General features: G+C 37.2%; 1 protein-coding gene across 1 annotated transcript in view; it reads right to left on the bottom strand.

The window, feature by feature from the left end:
• Window positions 1-843: 843 nt before the first annotated feature.
• The window catches only part of LOC132144280 (polymeric immunoglobulin receptor-like), a 28,778-nt gene continuing 13,101 nt past the window's right edge, over window positions 844-16,520 (bottom strand). The window contains exons 3-10 of the mRNA XM_059555060.1: window positions 8,018-8,326; window positions 6,605-6,919; window positions 6,219-6,530; window positions 2,741-3,058; window positions 2,388-2,663; window positions 1,973-2,074; window positions 1,601-1,644; window positions 844-1,175 (exon numbers count right to left, since the gene is read on the bottom strand). Coding sequence (XP_059411043.1) covers window positions 882-1,175; window positions 1,601-1,644; window positions 1,973-2,074; window positions 2,388-2,663; window positions 2,741-3,058; window positions 6,219-6,530; window positions 6,605-6,919; window positions 8,018-8,326 — 1,970 coding nt within the window. The 3' untranslated portion in view covers window positions 844-881. The remainder of the gene's footprint in view (window positions 1,176-1,600; window positions 1,645-1,972; window positions 2,075-2,387; window positions 2,664-2,740; window positions 3,059-6,218; window positions 6,531-6,604; window positions 6,920-8,017; window positions 8,327-16,520) is intronic.

The following is a 16,520-nucleotide window of genomic DNA, read 5'->3' as shown; positions in this document are numbered from 1 at the left end:
GGTCCTTCTATGCCTATGAGGCATCTCTGAACAAACACAGTGCAGTTAGAACTAATAAATAAACAGTTGCAGTAAGTACATTCATAATGAAAATACATATGTTATGGTTCCTTTTTCTTCCTTCATTTTTACGCATCAGTTGTTTGCAGATGCTTTTGGGTGCAAGGTTGTGTCGTGTGTGTAAAACAAATGTCCAGTCGAGTTGTTTTCTTGTACATTTCCAGCAGATGCTCTCCTCCTGTGTTTAATTTGTTTATCTACAGTTTTGTTATCTGTAATTTCATGTTAGTGTGATAAAATGACTAACAATAGTAAACTGAACGGAGCAGATCAAGTTATAAATGCTACTAGTTTTTTTCATCAATTATGAATTTCTTTCACATTTATGAGTGTACAGAAGGGCAGTTCACTGTGAATATGTTACACTAATCACAAACAAACACAAAGCCACGTAATACTTCTTATTTTGGGATAAAAAAATAAGAGAAAAAAAGTACTTTTTCTGCCTTTCTTTACAATAAATGGTATTTGATTTGTTGTACAGTATTTATTTATAATTTTGTATCTAATGAAATGCTTTTTTAAGTGTCACTGAAGTGTAAATAATGTTAGGAGTCACTGTACACATTAAAAGTTCACTACACTCATCAGCCTTGACAGTTCAATGAAGAGCCTTTAACATCAGTGGAATCTTCACAATGCACAAGCATTAGCTGAAAAAATTCTTTAGAATGTAAGAATGTTCTCTACACTAAGAAAAACACAGCTCTTTTAAGAACAGTTTATAGAAAGGTTCTTTGGGGAACCAAAAAGAGTTCTTCTTTGGCATCACTGCAGAAAAAAAAACACCCTTCTGAACCCTTTATTTTTAAAGAGTGGAATTAGTTGAGTGACATGCGGGGACTGACCGTGGTGTAATTACAGTAAAAATCCTCTTTATTGGAGGATACTTTAGCATCGCTGAGAGACTCATGCTTCTGGAAGTGGACTGAAGCATACAGAAGCCCATCAGAGGGGTTTGTGGGTAACTGTAATTTAGAATACAGTATGTTGTGTGGATCAGACGAGTCTGTGGGACGCGTGGCGGTGGAATATAATACAGTTTCCTCAGTTCCCACGAAAACGCACTGTCTGACGTCTCTGATATTCTCATAGTCACATGCAGCATGAAAGGCCTGAAAATAGATGAGAGAAATAAACTAGAGTGATTAGGAGGGTTGTGTGATTAATTTATTTATTATATATATATATATATATATATATATATATATATATATATATATATATATATATATGTATATATATATAATAGTAATAATAACAGTTTATTATTATTTTTTATTATTTTACATGTATATTTATAATAACAAAAGTTTGACCAAATTGTGCAGCCCTGCAAACAAGCACGGCAAACATTGTAGCTCAGGAGTTAAGTATTAAGTTTTTGTTTTGCATCACACATTTACTAGTGATTTTCTTTGGCACTGCTGGTCAGTCATTTCTCATGTTCTGGAATTCATTAGATTGGTTCTAGTCCTGCATCATCTGCAAATGAAATTCAACAAAATGTTCAATAAACAAGAAACTAAAGCCCCCTCACCTCTCCACCGCTCATCTCTATCCTGTCTGGGGAAGGGTGCTGATCTGTGGATTATAACCAGAGTACAAATGCTCACAACAAAACTTACTTAATACTTTAATATTCAAAAATATACTAATGTTGCTTTAAGAGAACATAATTTGACCCGTATAGTCAATTAGGGCCTGTGTGTGTAGTATTACAGTGTCTTCAGGTATAAGATTGGAAAAAAAAGTCAAATAATTGGTTACAGATAACAATGCAGGCCCATTTTCCAATGAATCAGATGAGAACTGGCTAAACTGCTCATGTTATTTCAATTCAAAACAAATTTGTCTGGCAGGTCACACAAGGCCCGTAGACCATTAAATCGTGTGTGATTTTGATCATCACCTTGTGTCTTGATGTATCCTAATTTGTAAAGTAACAGGACAAACGCTCCCATCAGCAGCAGAGTCCCAAAGATGCAAGAGGTGATGATTCTGTCAGAAGCCCCTGGAGAACAGGTGCCAGTAATACCAGTAAAGTTAAAAAAAACCACATTATGTGCATTAAACCATATTTTACATAATAAACACAGCACCCATATCTTAGCGTTTAGTGTTTTAGTTTTGATATTATGTGATATAATTTGCATCTGTAAATTTCCTAAAATCTATTTGTGGCTGCTGAGTTCTTTCACTTCTGCTTTCATAACCTGAGGAAATCCCAAAGCTATTTAATCTCTAAATCTACCACGTCAAGACAATAACTGATGCTAATCACCTTTTAATAGAAACAATGTAGTTCAAGTAAAGGTAAAACATACTTTTGTTGACTTCTAGAATGACTTTAGTGATGACGTGATCTCCACACCAGTATATCCCAGAATCCTCTTCTCTCAGATCAGTGATGTTCACAGTAAAGACTCCAGCAGATGCTTCATCACTGAAAGAGAATCGATCATCTCTGATTGTCTCCAATGAAACTCCATCCTTCACACACATGGAGGCTTCATGTGCTTTGCAGAAGCTTTTCTGATCTTCATCATGATGTTTGCACTGGATTGACACATCGTCTCCTTCATACTTAGTCAAGTTCAGCTCTGGAAATGATTACAAACACAAGAAGATCAATTCACAGCCGGAGTTTGACATACTCAGATGAAGAAACCTTCCTCACCCTCGTTCATGATGACCATCAGATGAGTGTGAAGATAATTGAGCTCTGTTTCTAATGTCACTGCACACCAGTATTTCCCAGCATCCTCTGCTGTCAGTGCAGTGATGGTCCCAGTGAAGACACTTACTGTGACGTCATCTTTCAGAGTCAATCTGTCAGTCTTGGTCTCTTTCTCTTCTCTCACAGTCTCACTGAGAGGATTTCTGTCTCTAGTGGAGCACTTCCCCTTACAGAGAGACTTTAGCTTTGATTTATAGATTGAATCATAAGGGCAGAAGATCTCAGCAGATTCTCCTTCATGTCTCACTACTGGAGCCACTAAAAACAAACATAATACAATCATTGAACACAAATTATTCTGAATATGTTGCATTAACCATTGGCATGCACAGTGTCTACACTCTATTGCTAGTTGGCACAGAATTGTGGCTGTAGTAAGTGCACAGCGAAGAAATAGAAAACAAAACAGCATTTTTATAACCCAAATGGAAAACACAGATAATCGCTGGATAAAAACAATACTACATATAACACTGATGAGAAGGAAAAACTGAACAGGTCTGGAGAATAATTAACAACCACTGAAACTATAGAAAACCAGCAGGCAACACAGGGGATATAAAACAAAAACAGACTACATGTGACATTACACCCATCTCCCAGAAGGCACGTCTCCTTGCTCCTTAGAAGAGTCCAACTGAGAAGGGACTGAGGGGCTCTAGAGGTGGGCATTGAGCAGGCAAAGGACAGGAACCAAGAGAAGGATATGGTGGAAGAAATCGGGGTGGCATGACAGAGGAAAGAGCCAGGGAAGAGCCTGGAGCAGGAGGAGCCAGATGCGGACTGAGAGTCCAGCCAGGAAGGAGGCCCATGGTGGGGTTGAGGGAGGGAGAAGGCAAGGAGGAGATTTAGATGACGACACCAAGGGGACAACTGACGGAGAAGTGAAATCTCGGGTGATACTGGAGACTGGAGGCTTGGTAGGCCGGGACGAAGCTAGTGCGACTGAGGACCAAGGTGGGAGGAGGAGCCCTATAGGTCTTGAGAAACAAGATGAAACTTGTAAAAGACTGTGGTGGAGGCAGGTTGACGATTCACAGAGTCTGAGTCAGAGGGACGAGGAGGCACGTCAGAGACCAAGGATTGACGGACCCTGGTGGAGCCAAGGGAGTATGGAGGAGCTGAAGGGTTTGAAGGTGGATTCCTGTGACCTGGGAATGGTGGACGAATGAGACTCAGGGCTGAGCCGAACCAGTGGAAATGCAGGAAATACATGGCTGGGAGGAACCAGTGGAGATGGGAGAAACAGGGAAAAATCATCCATTGCATCCAATAAAAAAACAACAAAACCCTATCAGAAGCGGGTGTGTGGGCGGGGCTTTATTTCATACCCTCAATCTCTGCAAGGATTCCTATGGCATCCCATGATAGGCTCAGCCACATCCTCTTGTGCAGGATTATGCTCTCAGTCTGCAGTGGGCATAGCAAATGTTTTTATGCAGGGGGGTGATGGCAGGCTGGGCCCTGGATCAAGAGTGGGGCTGGTGATATCCTCTACCGGGCAGATGGTGAAAGTCAATATATTGTTCTCCAGCACTCACTCCACATAAGCAGCGAAGATCCCTTGAGGTCCTTCCCTTGACAGCTTAATCTTTGACAAGGTGATCAGTCCAACAAAATTAAAAAAATCCATAGGCAGCTGCCCAGGTAGCAAGTCAGGTATGCCATATCTAAATAATCCTTAGTGTGGTTCTTGAGGGAATGATCGTCCTGCTATAGACCAGGAAAGTAAAAAGTGTAAAGGGGCAGGTGGTGCTGCAACAAAATAATCTTATCTAGGTTTGGTCTTCTTTGACAGGACATTGGCTGTAGTAAGTGCATGTTGAAGGAGTATATATATACAATCACAAATAACACTGATGAGACCTAACAATGAACAGGGCTTAAATACATAGGGAACGAAAAAATGGAACAAGAGTGGGGACTGATTAACAACCAAAGAAATTGAGAAAACAAACAGGAATCACAGGGGGAACAAAACCAATGCATACTGCACATGACACACAGCAAAAAATCCAGAGTGAAATGAACTCTGCTGGGAGTACATGTGAGACCACACTCAAGAATGTGAAAGTGTTAAAATAGGAGTGTTAAATTAACACTGAAGCAGAGTTAAAGTTAATGAGATAATTAAGTGATTAATTGAGGGATGATTGACCACTATTGACGAGACCTGATGTTAACATGAAGAATCAACAAAGATGCAAATCACTATTTTTATGTCACCATTATAGTGGTCAGTGTTTGCTTTAGTTGGGTTCTTGAGCCTTACGTTTTTAAAGTCAGATTTGGTTTGGCTATTACAAATAGCAATGAACAGACAAGAAAAAACATCTAAATATGGGCTTTTGACCTTAATCACCCAGCTCAATTAAAGCCTAAACAGATTTGATTGATCTCATTGATTATAACAACCCTGTGATTGTACAGTACCCGCTAATTAAAAGGATTTCTTGAAAGTTGTTCTGATAATAAAAAAAAAAGCTTGTATTAGACACACACATACATCAAAAATTAGTGTAGGAATCTCAACAACGGTGACAAACAGCATATTCAGAAAAACAGAAGAACTCTAAACATTAGAAAACAAACTACTAAAAGTAACATAAAAAACAAAACAAAAATAGATTAGTAAGAATAAAGGAAATTACTAAAACAATTCAGCTAATAATTTATTCATGCCGCAATGCATCATGGGAGCCATGAATGAATTTTGTTAGGTGGCATCCAGAATGCACTGCAACATGCTTTTTGGATTTTCACTATTGTTGAGATTCACAGGTTGATTCTTGATGTTTGCAACTTTTAAGAAATTCTTCAGATTGTATTTGAAATGCTGGAAATACTTTTTTGAAGAATCATAGGGCTGCAATAATCAACAATGTAACTTTAACTCAGTAATTCAGGGATAACAATAGACTTTGCTTGTCCACCAGTTTTTATAACTCAGTTATAACAGCCAATTAAAACCTGATGTTAACATTTTAGGGGTCAAGAGCCCAACAAAAGCAAACACTGACCACTATAATGGTGACAGCATTAAAATAGTGATTTTTGTCTTTGTTGATTATGCATGTTAACATCAGGTCTCGTCAATAATAGTCAATCATCACTCAATGAATCACTTAATTATCTTATTAACTTTAACTCAGCTTCAGTGTTAATTTAACACTCCTATTTTAATACTTTCACACTCTTGAGTGTGGTCTCACATGTACTCCCAGCAGAGTTAATTTCACTCAGATTTCTTTGCTGTGTACAGGGTAATTGGGACATTTTTTCCCAGTCATCTCAGTGGCAAAAATTGGCCAAACGTATATAAATTTACCCTATTCCTATATAAGTTTGACATATATAAAGCATGCATCATCTGGTCACTTCATTATTTACTGCAGTGGAATCATCTGAAGGGACTCACTGATGAGGTTGAGCTGAATTTGAGTGTTCAGGGAGATGAAAGTCAGATCTGTGTCTCTGGTTTCTGCTCCACACCAGTAAACTCCAGCATCTCTCACACTCACATTACTGATGCTCACTGTAACAACTCTCTCTTCATTTCTCTCTGATGAACCACTCATTTCTGTCACTTTAGATGAGCTGATGTTCTGGCAGATGTGATTATCATCCTCTTTACAGAAATGAAATTTATGTTTCTCTGGGATCTGACAGGTGATGTTGACTTCTCCACCGAGATACACAGATTCTGTCACTCTATTTGGATATTTTGCATCTATAAACCAAGACAACTTTAGAAACTGAACAAATAATTTACATATACAATATAAAGTATTCTCTGTTCCTCACCGTGTTTGACGCTCAGCTGTAGTTCAGTGAAGCTCTCAGTATAGTCAGATACTTTCACTCCACACCTGTATGTTCCTGCATCTGCAGCTTTCAGCTCTCTAAAAAACACCATCAAGACTCCTGCTCTGGTGTCGTCATATAAAGAAACATCTCCATTCTCCATCCATTCATCCTGAACTCCTGGACTCTTCCTCTCTGAACATTCGTCTGATTCTTTACAGATGTATTTTGGTTTGGTTTTGTATTGAGGATGTTCACACTTGATCATCAGACCACCTCCAGAGTAGCCGCTCACACTAGACACGCCCACTTTAGCTGTCAAAGTAGATGTTTAAATCATTTAAAATAAACCTTAGTAACTCAACATCCATAGCTGAGTTTCCAACACCCTGCATGTATGTGCATTTTGAAGTATCACATCAAAATCAAGTGATGCATTGCAAAAAGAGATGTGTTTAAAATGAAGTGTAGAATTTTAACACGTGTTGAGTGTGCTCAGGGACAACACATGTTGTGTTGAATTTATCAACAGATGTGTTAGCCATGTTAACACACATTGTGTCAGGTAATTAAATACTTAGAGGTGTTATGTTACAATGAAACAGACAGTTGTAAAAATATTAACCATTTAATCAATAGTTGAGTACAGAATGCATGTGCACAAAAAGTACAATAAAACGTTTCAAATTTGCTCAAAGGCTGGCCAGACTCAATGTGCTGTAAATTATCTAATTAATCATTCCTGAACACCTAATTCACAACACTGCTTTTGCAAAAAGGTCATGAAAAGTGAACAGTTATTCAAATTTGCATTTTACTTTAAATTAAAATGTAGCAATTGGAAAAATATTGTATGCAAATAAGGTATGTTTATATAGGTCTGCTTTTTTGAGAACATAGCAAACAATGCATACAATGCATAATGATGGTGAGTGCATGTTGGCACTTAATTTCAAATAAAAATGCCTTTCTCATTCCACAGCATCTGAAATGTTGTTCTATGTTCATTCAGAAATGCCAGGGCAAAGTCTGTCATCAAAGTATTTGTGTATAATTGCCTCCCAGAACTGTTAAACGACTGCGTTCCCAAACAGCAGCATCCACCTCCGAAAGCAATGACAGCATTTATTGTTTCGTCTGCTCATTCTGAGGAGGAAATTTATTATATATGAAAATTATTATATTCAGTAGCTACTACTTTTCTCAATGATGTGTAGTGGCAGTTTATCAGGAAGGGATGATTTTGTTCTCTTTCACTCGTTGGATGGAAACGGTGCTTTTTCACAAATGTTTTGTGCAATATTCCAATTTTGCGCATAAGTAAAATTTGCAACTTTAAAAGGAAACCTGGCTGCTGTGAATCTGCATAGAAATGTTTGATAGCTACATTGTGATTCATCTGAATGGACTCACTGATGAGGTTGAGCTGAATTTGAGTGTTCAGGGAGATGAAAGTCAGATCTGTGTCTCTGGTTTCTGCTCCACACCAGTAAACTCCAGCATCTCTCACACTCACATTACTGATGCTCACTGTAACAACTCTCTCTTCATTTCTCTCTGATGAACCACTCATTTCTGTCACTTTAGATGAGCTGATGTTCTGGCAGATGTGATTATCATCCTCTTTACAGAAATTAACTTTATGTTCCTCTGGGATCTGACAGGTGATGATGACTTCACCAAGAAATTCAGTTTTATTGACAACCATTGGATATTTTGCATCTACAAACCAAGACAAGTAAACATAAAGATGAGAAAAAATACTTTATATATACAAGATACAGTATTTTATGTCCCTCACCGTGTTTGACGCTTAGCTGTAGTTCAGTGAAGCTCTCAGTATAGTCAGATTCTTTCACTCCACACCTGTATGTTCCTGCATCTGCAGCTTTCAGCTCTCTAAAAAACACCATCAAGACTCCTGCTCTGGTGTCGTCATATAAAGAAACATCTCCATTCTCCATCCATTCATCCTGAACTCCTAGACTCTTCCTCTCTGAACATTCGTCTGATTCTTTACAGATGTATTTTGGTTTGGTTTTATATTGAGGATGTTCACACTTGATCATCAAACCACCTCCTGAGTAGCCGTTCACTCTAGACACGCCCACTTTAGCTGTCAATCACAAATATCACTTCTAATTATAATCAAATTTGACACAAACACAGACTGTAAAAATCTTGATTCAATTTAGTTTTACTCACTAATAATATGTAGATGAACAGTATTAATAATGGAGTAACTGTACGAGTGTCTGTCGATCCAAACTCCACACAAATAAACTCCTCCATCATCTGGTCTCACAGCAGTGATTCTCACACTAAAGAGGTTTTGTCTGTTATCGTAGATGCTCAATCTTTCTTTCTGATACCATTTGTCATTAGTGGATATCATCTCATCAATGATGTCATTTCTTGTTTTGAATATGATCTTTCTAAGATACTTTTGATCCTTCGAGTATTCACAGCTGAAAGCAGCAGTTTCTCCACTATTTACTCTCACTGTCTCTGATGCTCCACAACATGAATCTGTCAACATTCAAAGTTATATTTGTGATCTGAGAAAACTACATAAAAATATGAATCAAAGCATTGAAAAACTGATCTGATTGATAGCTTGTATTACTCACCAATAATATGTAGATGAACAGTATTAATAATGTAGTAACTGTACGAGTGTCTGTCTATCCAAACTCCACACAAATAAACTCCTCCATCATCTGGTGTCACAGCAGTGATTCTCACACTCAAGATGTTTTTATGTTTGTCATCAGAAATACTGAATCTTTCTTTCTTCTTCCATCCATTGTAAATCATCTCAATGGAGTCTTTTCCTTCTTTGAATATGATCTCAGGATCATGTATATGATTGTATGAATATTCACAGCTGAAGGTGGCAGATTCTCCAATATTCACCATCACACTCTTTGACACTTTACAACATGAATCTGTAATTTACAAAATAAGGAAACCAATGCGTTCTGTGTCATAAAACAATTGCTTATTTAATTTATGCATTTAGCAGACGCTTTTATCCAAAGCGACTTACAGTGCATTCAGACTATCAATTTTTACATATCATGTGTTCCTGGGGAATCAAACCCCCAACCTTGCATTTGATAACACAGTGCTCTACCAATTGAGTTACAGGAACACTCTAAAGGTTGATGTCACTGTATTCTGTTTGCACCTATATTTTTATTTGTGCTTCATTTAGGCACATGATTGCTTGTTAATAAGTGGAGATGTTCTGTTTATCTACAGTAGGACGGGATTTAACGATGTAGGCTATTTGTGATGTGCTTCTTTTCCTTATCATTAATCTTTATTGTTAACCATATAGATGAGAAATGTGATGCATATGCAAATGATGTAAAGTGCATAGGCTAATTTAATGCAGTTTTGTTCTATAATGTTGTAATCGTTTTTTTCTGCACACACACACACACACACACACACACACACACACACACACACACACACACACACACACACACACACACACACACACACATACACTACACTTACATGTACACATGAATGCTCTTTCAAACAGAAGCTTGTAATGCACATGATATCTGTCACAGCATATAATGACTACCAGAGGTGGGAGTTTCAAGTCACAAGCAAGTCTTCAAGTCATATCCAAGTCCTCAAAGGGTTAAAGTTAATGAGATAATTAAGTAACTAATTAAATGATGATTGTACATTAGTGATGAACACCTGCTGTTATTGAGAACTACAGAGCATCAGATGTTGATGTTTTATTGGTTAAATAAATCTGATTGCTCTTGACCCTTGACTTTTGCGTTAATTTCTTTTTGTAGCATTTCATGAGGTGCTGTAAATCAGAGAGTAGATAATAACTGCCTGTATGTGATAAGATAGAAATCGTGACCTATTCTGATTACAATCAAATTAAGATTCATTTTATTTGAGTTTTGCATAATCAACCCAGAAAAAACTACAGCATGCAAAAAAATTACAGTGAGTGGATTTTAAGTTTATTAAGATTGGTGACAATCAACAAAATGTTGCATGCTGGGTAAAACCATAGTAAAAACTCCCGTCATGCACTGCAGTATTGTTACCACTGTTGAGGATCGTGTGATAAGTGTGCATGTCTAAAAGCCTGAACTGACAGTTTCCACTTTTGTCTTTCAACATTAAAGCATTGTGAAGGTATTTTTTATTTTTTTTTTTACTTCAGTTCAGTAATAGCTGAGTGTCAGTCAACGATCTAAAGATAAAGACATCATGAGTTATAAGCAGAAAAAGCATAAGATCATCGGTTATTGCAAGGTTTGATTCAGCAATGCATACATGTTTGTTGCGAAAACAATTTTGCAATTGTTATGAAGCAAATTGCTTTGAATCAGTAAAAGGGTCAAGAGACTACCTAAAGCAAACCCTGACCACAATTATGGTGGCATAGTGTTTTTTTTTTTCAGTTGAAGGCTGTGGCTAAATTCAGTTGTAGTTCTTGTGTTTCTCTTTACTTCAGTGATGTTGATTGTTAACAGCAGATGTTCATCACTTATGCACAATCATCATTTAATTAGTCACTTAATTATCTTATTAACTTTAACCCTTTGAGGACTTGGATATGACTTGAAGACTTGCTTGTGACTTGAAACTCCCACCTCTGATGACTACTAAAAATTTAAAATTATATATAATTTTATTTCAAATAAAGGGAAAATTAAAAGTGAGTTTAATCCAAGCAGCTCTAAAAGATCTTAGAATAGTTCTGCATCCTTCTGAAGGCACTCCGTCTGTGTTCGCGGTGTTGCAGATGCCTGTCAAAGTTGAGTTAGTTACTATAGCAACAGTAAAACTGTCATGTTGTTATAATGAGAAAACGACTTTCATTATGTCGAGATAACAAGGAAAATTAAGTCGTTATAACGAGAAAACAAGAAGGAAAAAAGGCCGCTTAGAACTTCCATATATATATATATATATATATATATATATATATATATATAGAGAGAGAGAGATAGATAGATAGATAGATAGATAGATAGATAGATAGATGAGATTATTAGTAGTTTTATAGAGACTTAAAATGACTGACCTTCTTTCACATTCAAAATCATATCAATAGACCATTTGTCTTTAACTTTAATCCAGTATCTTCCAGCATCTCGTTGGTTTAAATCTCTGATGTAGATCATAAGGTTTCCCTCATCGTTTTGAAACAGCGTGAATCGTCCTTCATTAATCCATTTGTAATGTTTCTTATAATTTATTATTGTTCTCCACTCAGATAATCTGGCCATATACTTAGAATTTGCACTCAACCAAAGTTCCTCCGAATCAACTAGAACACTTTCTCCAGAATATCCAGTGACATCAATGTATTTTTCTGCAGCTGTCAATCAGATTAATACTGTGATCAGAAAGCTGATGAACAGAAAACAGCATCATTACTGCAGTGATGAAAGAGAAAAGCTCTGACCTGAGATCAGGAAGAAAGTGGGGAAGATGAGGAGGATCTTCATTGTGACTTGAGTTCAGTCTTCTTTCTGCTGAATGATCTCTGTGTGAATCTCTCTGTCTCTACATCTGTCTGCTTTAGTTACTTCCTCTTTATTCAGCTTTTTATCAGTAATGAGCAGCTTTACTGGCTCCTCCCTCCATCACCATTGACTGAATATCACATTAATCACACTGAAAGAGCGCCACCTAGTGGAGGATACAGTGTCTGATACTGAGAGATCATACAGGCTTCATGTTAGTGATGGCAAGATGAAGCCTCATGAAGCATTAAGATTTTCAGCCAAGTGGTTCACAAAAGGGTTAATTTCTGGAAGCTTAATTTGCTCACAATACCACCTGGTGGTCAACGAGTGTAAAACAAGCAGATATATTACAGACAGAGGTGTAAAGTCCAGGGGTCAGAAAGTAAAAATCCTGCCATATTTTTGTTCCACCCATGAACTCAGCAGCTGATTTCACCAGAGGAGGAACCAAGTCATTCCTTTCAAGTTACAAGGAAGTATTAAGTCAAATCCCAAGTCCTCAAAGAGTTAAAGTCAATGAGATAATTAAGTGATTAATTAAATGATGATTGTGCATTAGTGATGTAAGGTCAAAATTATCAAAGACGGTCAAAAATGATCAAAGACTTCTGTTTTTCCTGTCTCAAACTATCTTGAATAACAAAAGGCCCATTTGACATACCTGATGGCATTAAAGTGATGATATCAGTCAAGGCCTGTAGGCCAGCATGTGTTTACATTGGGGGTCTGCTAATTGTCACACCTTTTGCACAATGGGTGAAGCTGTAGTCTGCTGATTGGTCAGGTTGAATGTCTCACATTTGGGTTTCAGTCACATGGTCAAGGAAGGAATAAAAGAAGACTGTGAATGTTGCTCTAGGCCTTTTTTTCTCTCTTCTGGCTCTTCTTTGCTGACTCTTTCCTTTGCTGGAGCTGTCTTCTCAGGGCTTTGCCCTCTCTCCCTCTATTTCTCCCTCTCTCTATCTCCCCCTCTCTCTTTCCTTCTCAGGTAATATTTTACATACATGTTGGGTACAATTAACTATATGTTTTACCATCCTTCATCTATTTTGTAACCAATTCAAGTGTAACCATAACAAAATATTGCTATTAAACCATTTTAATTATTAATTATGTGCTAACTAGTCTTGACTCAATATTAACTTTGAAGTGCTACCTATTGCAATACAATATAGTCACTTAATAGCAACGCTCTCCCACATATTTAGCTATTGTAACTGCGCTTATTCCCGTCATTGGTGTAAGTGGCAGTGGGTGGTAATAGAGTAGAAATGTACAGTTTTATAACATCGTGCTGATAACGTTTCTTTAGTCCTTTCGGCAATCCTACAGCCTGAACCTCTGTAGGCAAACTCAGTCCCCTACAAATACCTGCCTTTCAAAGACTGAAGTGACACCGCCAGAGCCCTTGTGAGTGGCCTACGGTGCCAAAGGGGAAAAACTGTAAGACTGGAGCCGGACCGTCTGGACTGAGGGACGACTTCTCTCTAAGAGACTAAAGGACTTTCCTGATAATTAACATTTGAACACTCTCTTGAATACCCTCCATCATAAATAACGGTGCCATCGAAGATGCACCACACCTAGCAGTTCACATCTCACCATCACACTCCCTCCACTTAGTTTCACTCAGAATTGCCAATAGTATAACATTCTGCATTAATGCAAGTTATATTTACAGTCGTGTTTGGTGTCATTTGTATTGTCTCAGGGCAACTGGTACAATGGTCTCAACATTAGAAAAGTAGATTAAAAGATACAGATCTTAAGAGTTAAGAGATAATTTGATTACTGTAATGGGAGTGCCCTTTTCCAGGGTCTTCCATGTAAATTACCTTCTGTTCCCATTGAGGTGTAGACTACCCTGGTCTGGCACCTGACCTAATCAAATTCCAATTGTTAGTTTCTGTCTTCATCTCGGGGGATGTTTGTCTTGGTCTGAGGTATTTAAAGGATTGCAGCAAAAGGATCAGGGCGATTTCTGTAGCCAAAAAGCCCGTAGTGTGTTGTGTGTCTCTTCACTTCATACTATGTATTTTCTAAGGTCAGGTATGAATATTTTACTTTTGGATTCATCTTTGAGAATTTGATGTTTTGTATTGATATGATTTGATGTGTTTCATTTGGATATGTAATTGGCAGAATACATATTTACCTGACTGATAATAAATTGTTACATTTGATTTTATTTTGTTTTACTCTGTAATTATTGACTCTAGTAGATTATGTTGAATCCTTGTTAGCGACATGAGCACCCGAATGAACAAGTTAATATAAACTAAAGAGTTAACCAGAATAATCAAATGTCAGAAGAATAGGCCTACTAATTAGGAACAGATGTACAACCAATTTGCATTCCAACTTAAATTCGAGGTCATACTAAAATGGAGTCAGATTAGATAAGAAAATGGATTCAGATTAAATAATAGAATGGAGTCAGATTTGAGTTTAACCTAAATTGAATAACTCTACGCGCTGAAAGACCGAACACGCAGGAAACCTTCATCCAGCACCGGATACCTTCCTTGGGCCGAGTGCCTGGACCCTACAGTGATGAACACCTGCCATTATTGTGTGTTACAGAGGATCAGATGATGATGTTTTATTGGTTAAAATGATGCCACCATCATGGAGATCAGTGTTTGCTTCAGTTGGGCTCTTGACCTTTGGCTTCTTGTGTTAGATGTTTATCTGTAAACGTATATGTGCTGTTATAAAGCAGTGCGATCAGTGCTGTGCAGAAAGTGCTACATGCTGGTTTTACATGATGAAGTAATTATTAGGCATCAGCCTGATTATTTCCAAAACAATTTTTTTTCACTTAAAATGTGTTCAGTTTTTAAATAACCTACCTTGTGGAACTGCCATATGCAAATGAACTGTTGGTTTAATAGTTATAATGAATTAATTTGAAATCTAATGTATGTAATGAATATACATTTTTGAAAACTCGTCTTAATAAGACTCACAGACATCATGACCTAGCATACTGAAGTGCATGCTTGGTAACACCATAGTAAAAACTCCCATCATGCACTGTAGCATGAATAATTATTGTCACCACTGTTGAGGATCATATGATAAGTGCCCATGTCTATAATCCTGAGCCTAAAAATACCCCCCCCCCCAATATTTAAGCATTTTAATAGTATTTGTTTAATAGGACTTTTTTGTAGTTAATAGCTGAACATCATTTAACAAACCAAAGAGAGACACCTTCAAGATGTTCTTTTCAATGTTTTAAAAGAAAAAAAAGGACAATTTAACTTGCTATTTCAAGCTTTTAATTAAGCAATGTGTTAATGCTTACTATGTAACAAACCGGAAGTGTTTAAAAGCAAGTTACTTTGATTTTTTTTAAAAGGGTCAAGAGCCTAACTAAAGCAAAAACTGATCTCCATGATGGTGGCATCATTTTAACCAATAAATTATCCGATCCTCTGTAATTCTCAATAACAGCAGGTGTTCATCACTAATGCACAATCATCATTTAATTAGTCACTTAATTATCTCTTTGACTTTAACTCTTTGAGTTCTTGGGATTTAAAATGAGAGTTGTTTGTGACTTGGAAGGAATGACATGGTTCCTCCTCTGATGAAATCAGCTGCTGAGTTCATGGGTGGAACAAAAATATGGCAGGAATTTTACTTTCTGAGCCCTGGACTTTACAATTCTGTCTGGAATATATCTGACTGTTTTTCTCTTGTTGGCCACCAGGTAGTATTGTGAGCAAATTAGGTTTCCAGAAATTAACCCTTTTGTGAACCACTTGGCTGAAAATCTTAATGCTTCATGAGGCTTCATCTTGCCATCACTACTTCATGTGCTCTATATAAGCAAGTGGGGGTAACTGCAGCCTGGAGCAATGGGCGTGCCAAAAGGTGGGCGTGCCGAAAGGTTTCTCGTTGGTGGAACGAAAGGTAGGGGGCGTGCCTAGCGAAAACTGGCTGTTCCGCCTAAAGGCGAGCCATACTCTTAATCGCTACTGGCCTATAGATTAATAGAAAGCAATAAAATAAACACATAATCCTATAAAACCAAATGAAATTCATCCAAGCTAAAAACAGAGTTAATGATGTAAATAATATTATTTTAAATTACTTTTGAAACTACCTTCAAAATGGCTTACTAACGTCATCACCACCTCACGTTTAGGTCTTAGTTTATCAATTATCAAAAACAGATTACAATTATTTTTGAGAATACAAACGTCTCTTAACACGGTTAGTTGCACTTGCTGTTCTTAAGTTAAAGTCAAAAGCTGTATTTATTAACATTAGTGAACTAACAAGAACAAACAATGAACAGCTGTATATATATTAACTAACAAAGTTTGATTCAATAAACCGGTTGAAGAAAACGGGTTACCGGTTCTTTTGCGCTCGACCTA

This window comes from Carassius carassius, chromosome 7 (assembly GCF_963082965.1).
Source record: "Carassius carassius chromosome 7, fCarCar2.1, whole genome shotgun sequence".
NCBI lineage: Eukaryota > Metazoa > Chordata > Actinopteri > Cypriniformes > Cyprinidae > Carassius > Carassius carassius.
Note: the sequence above shows the minus strand (reverse complement) of the source record. Positions and strands in the feature narration are given on the sequence as shown.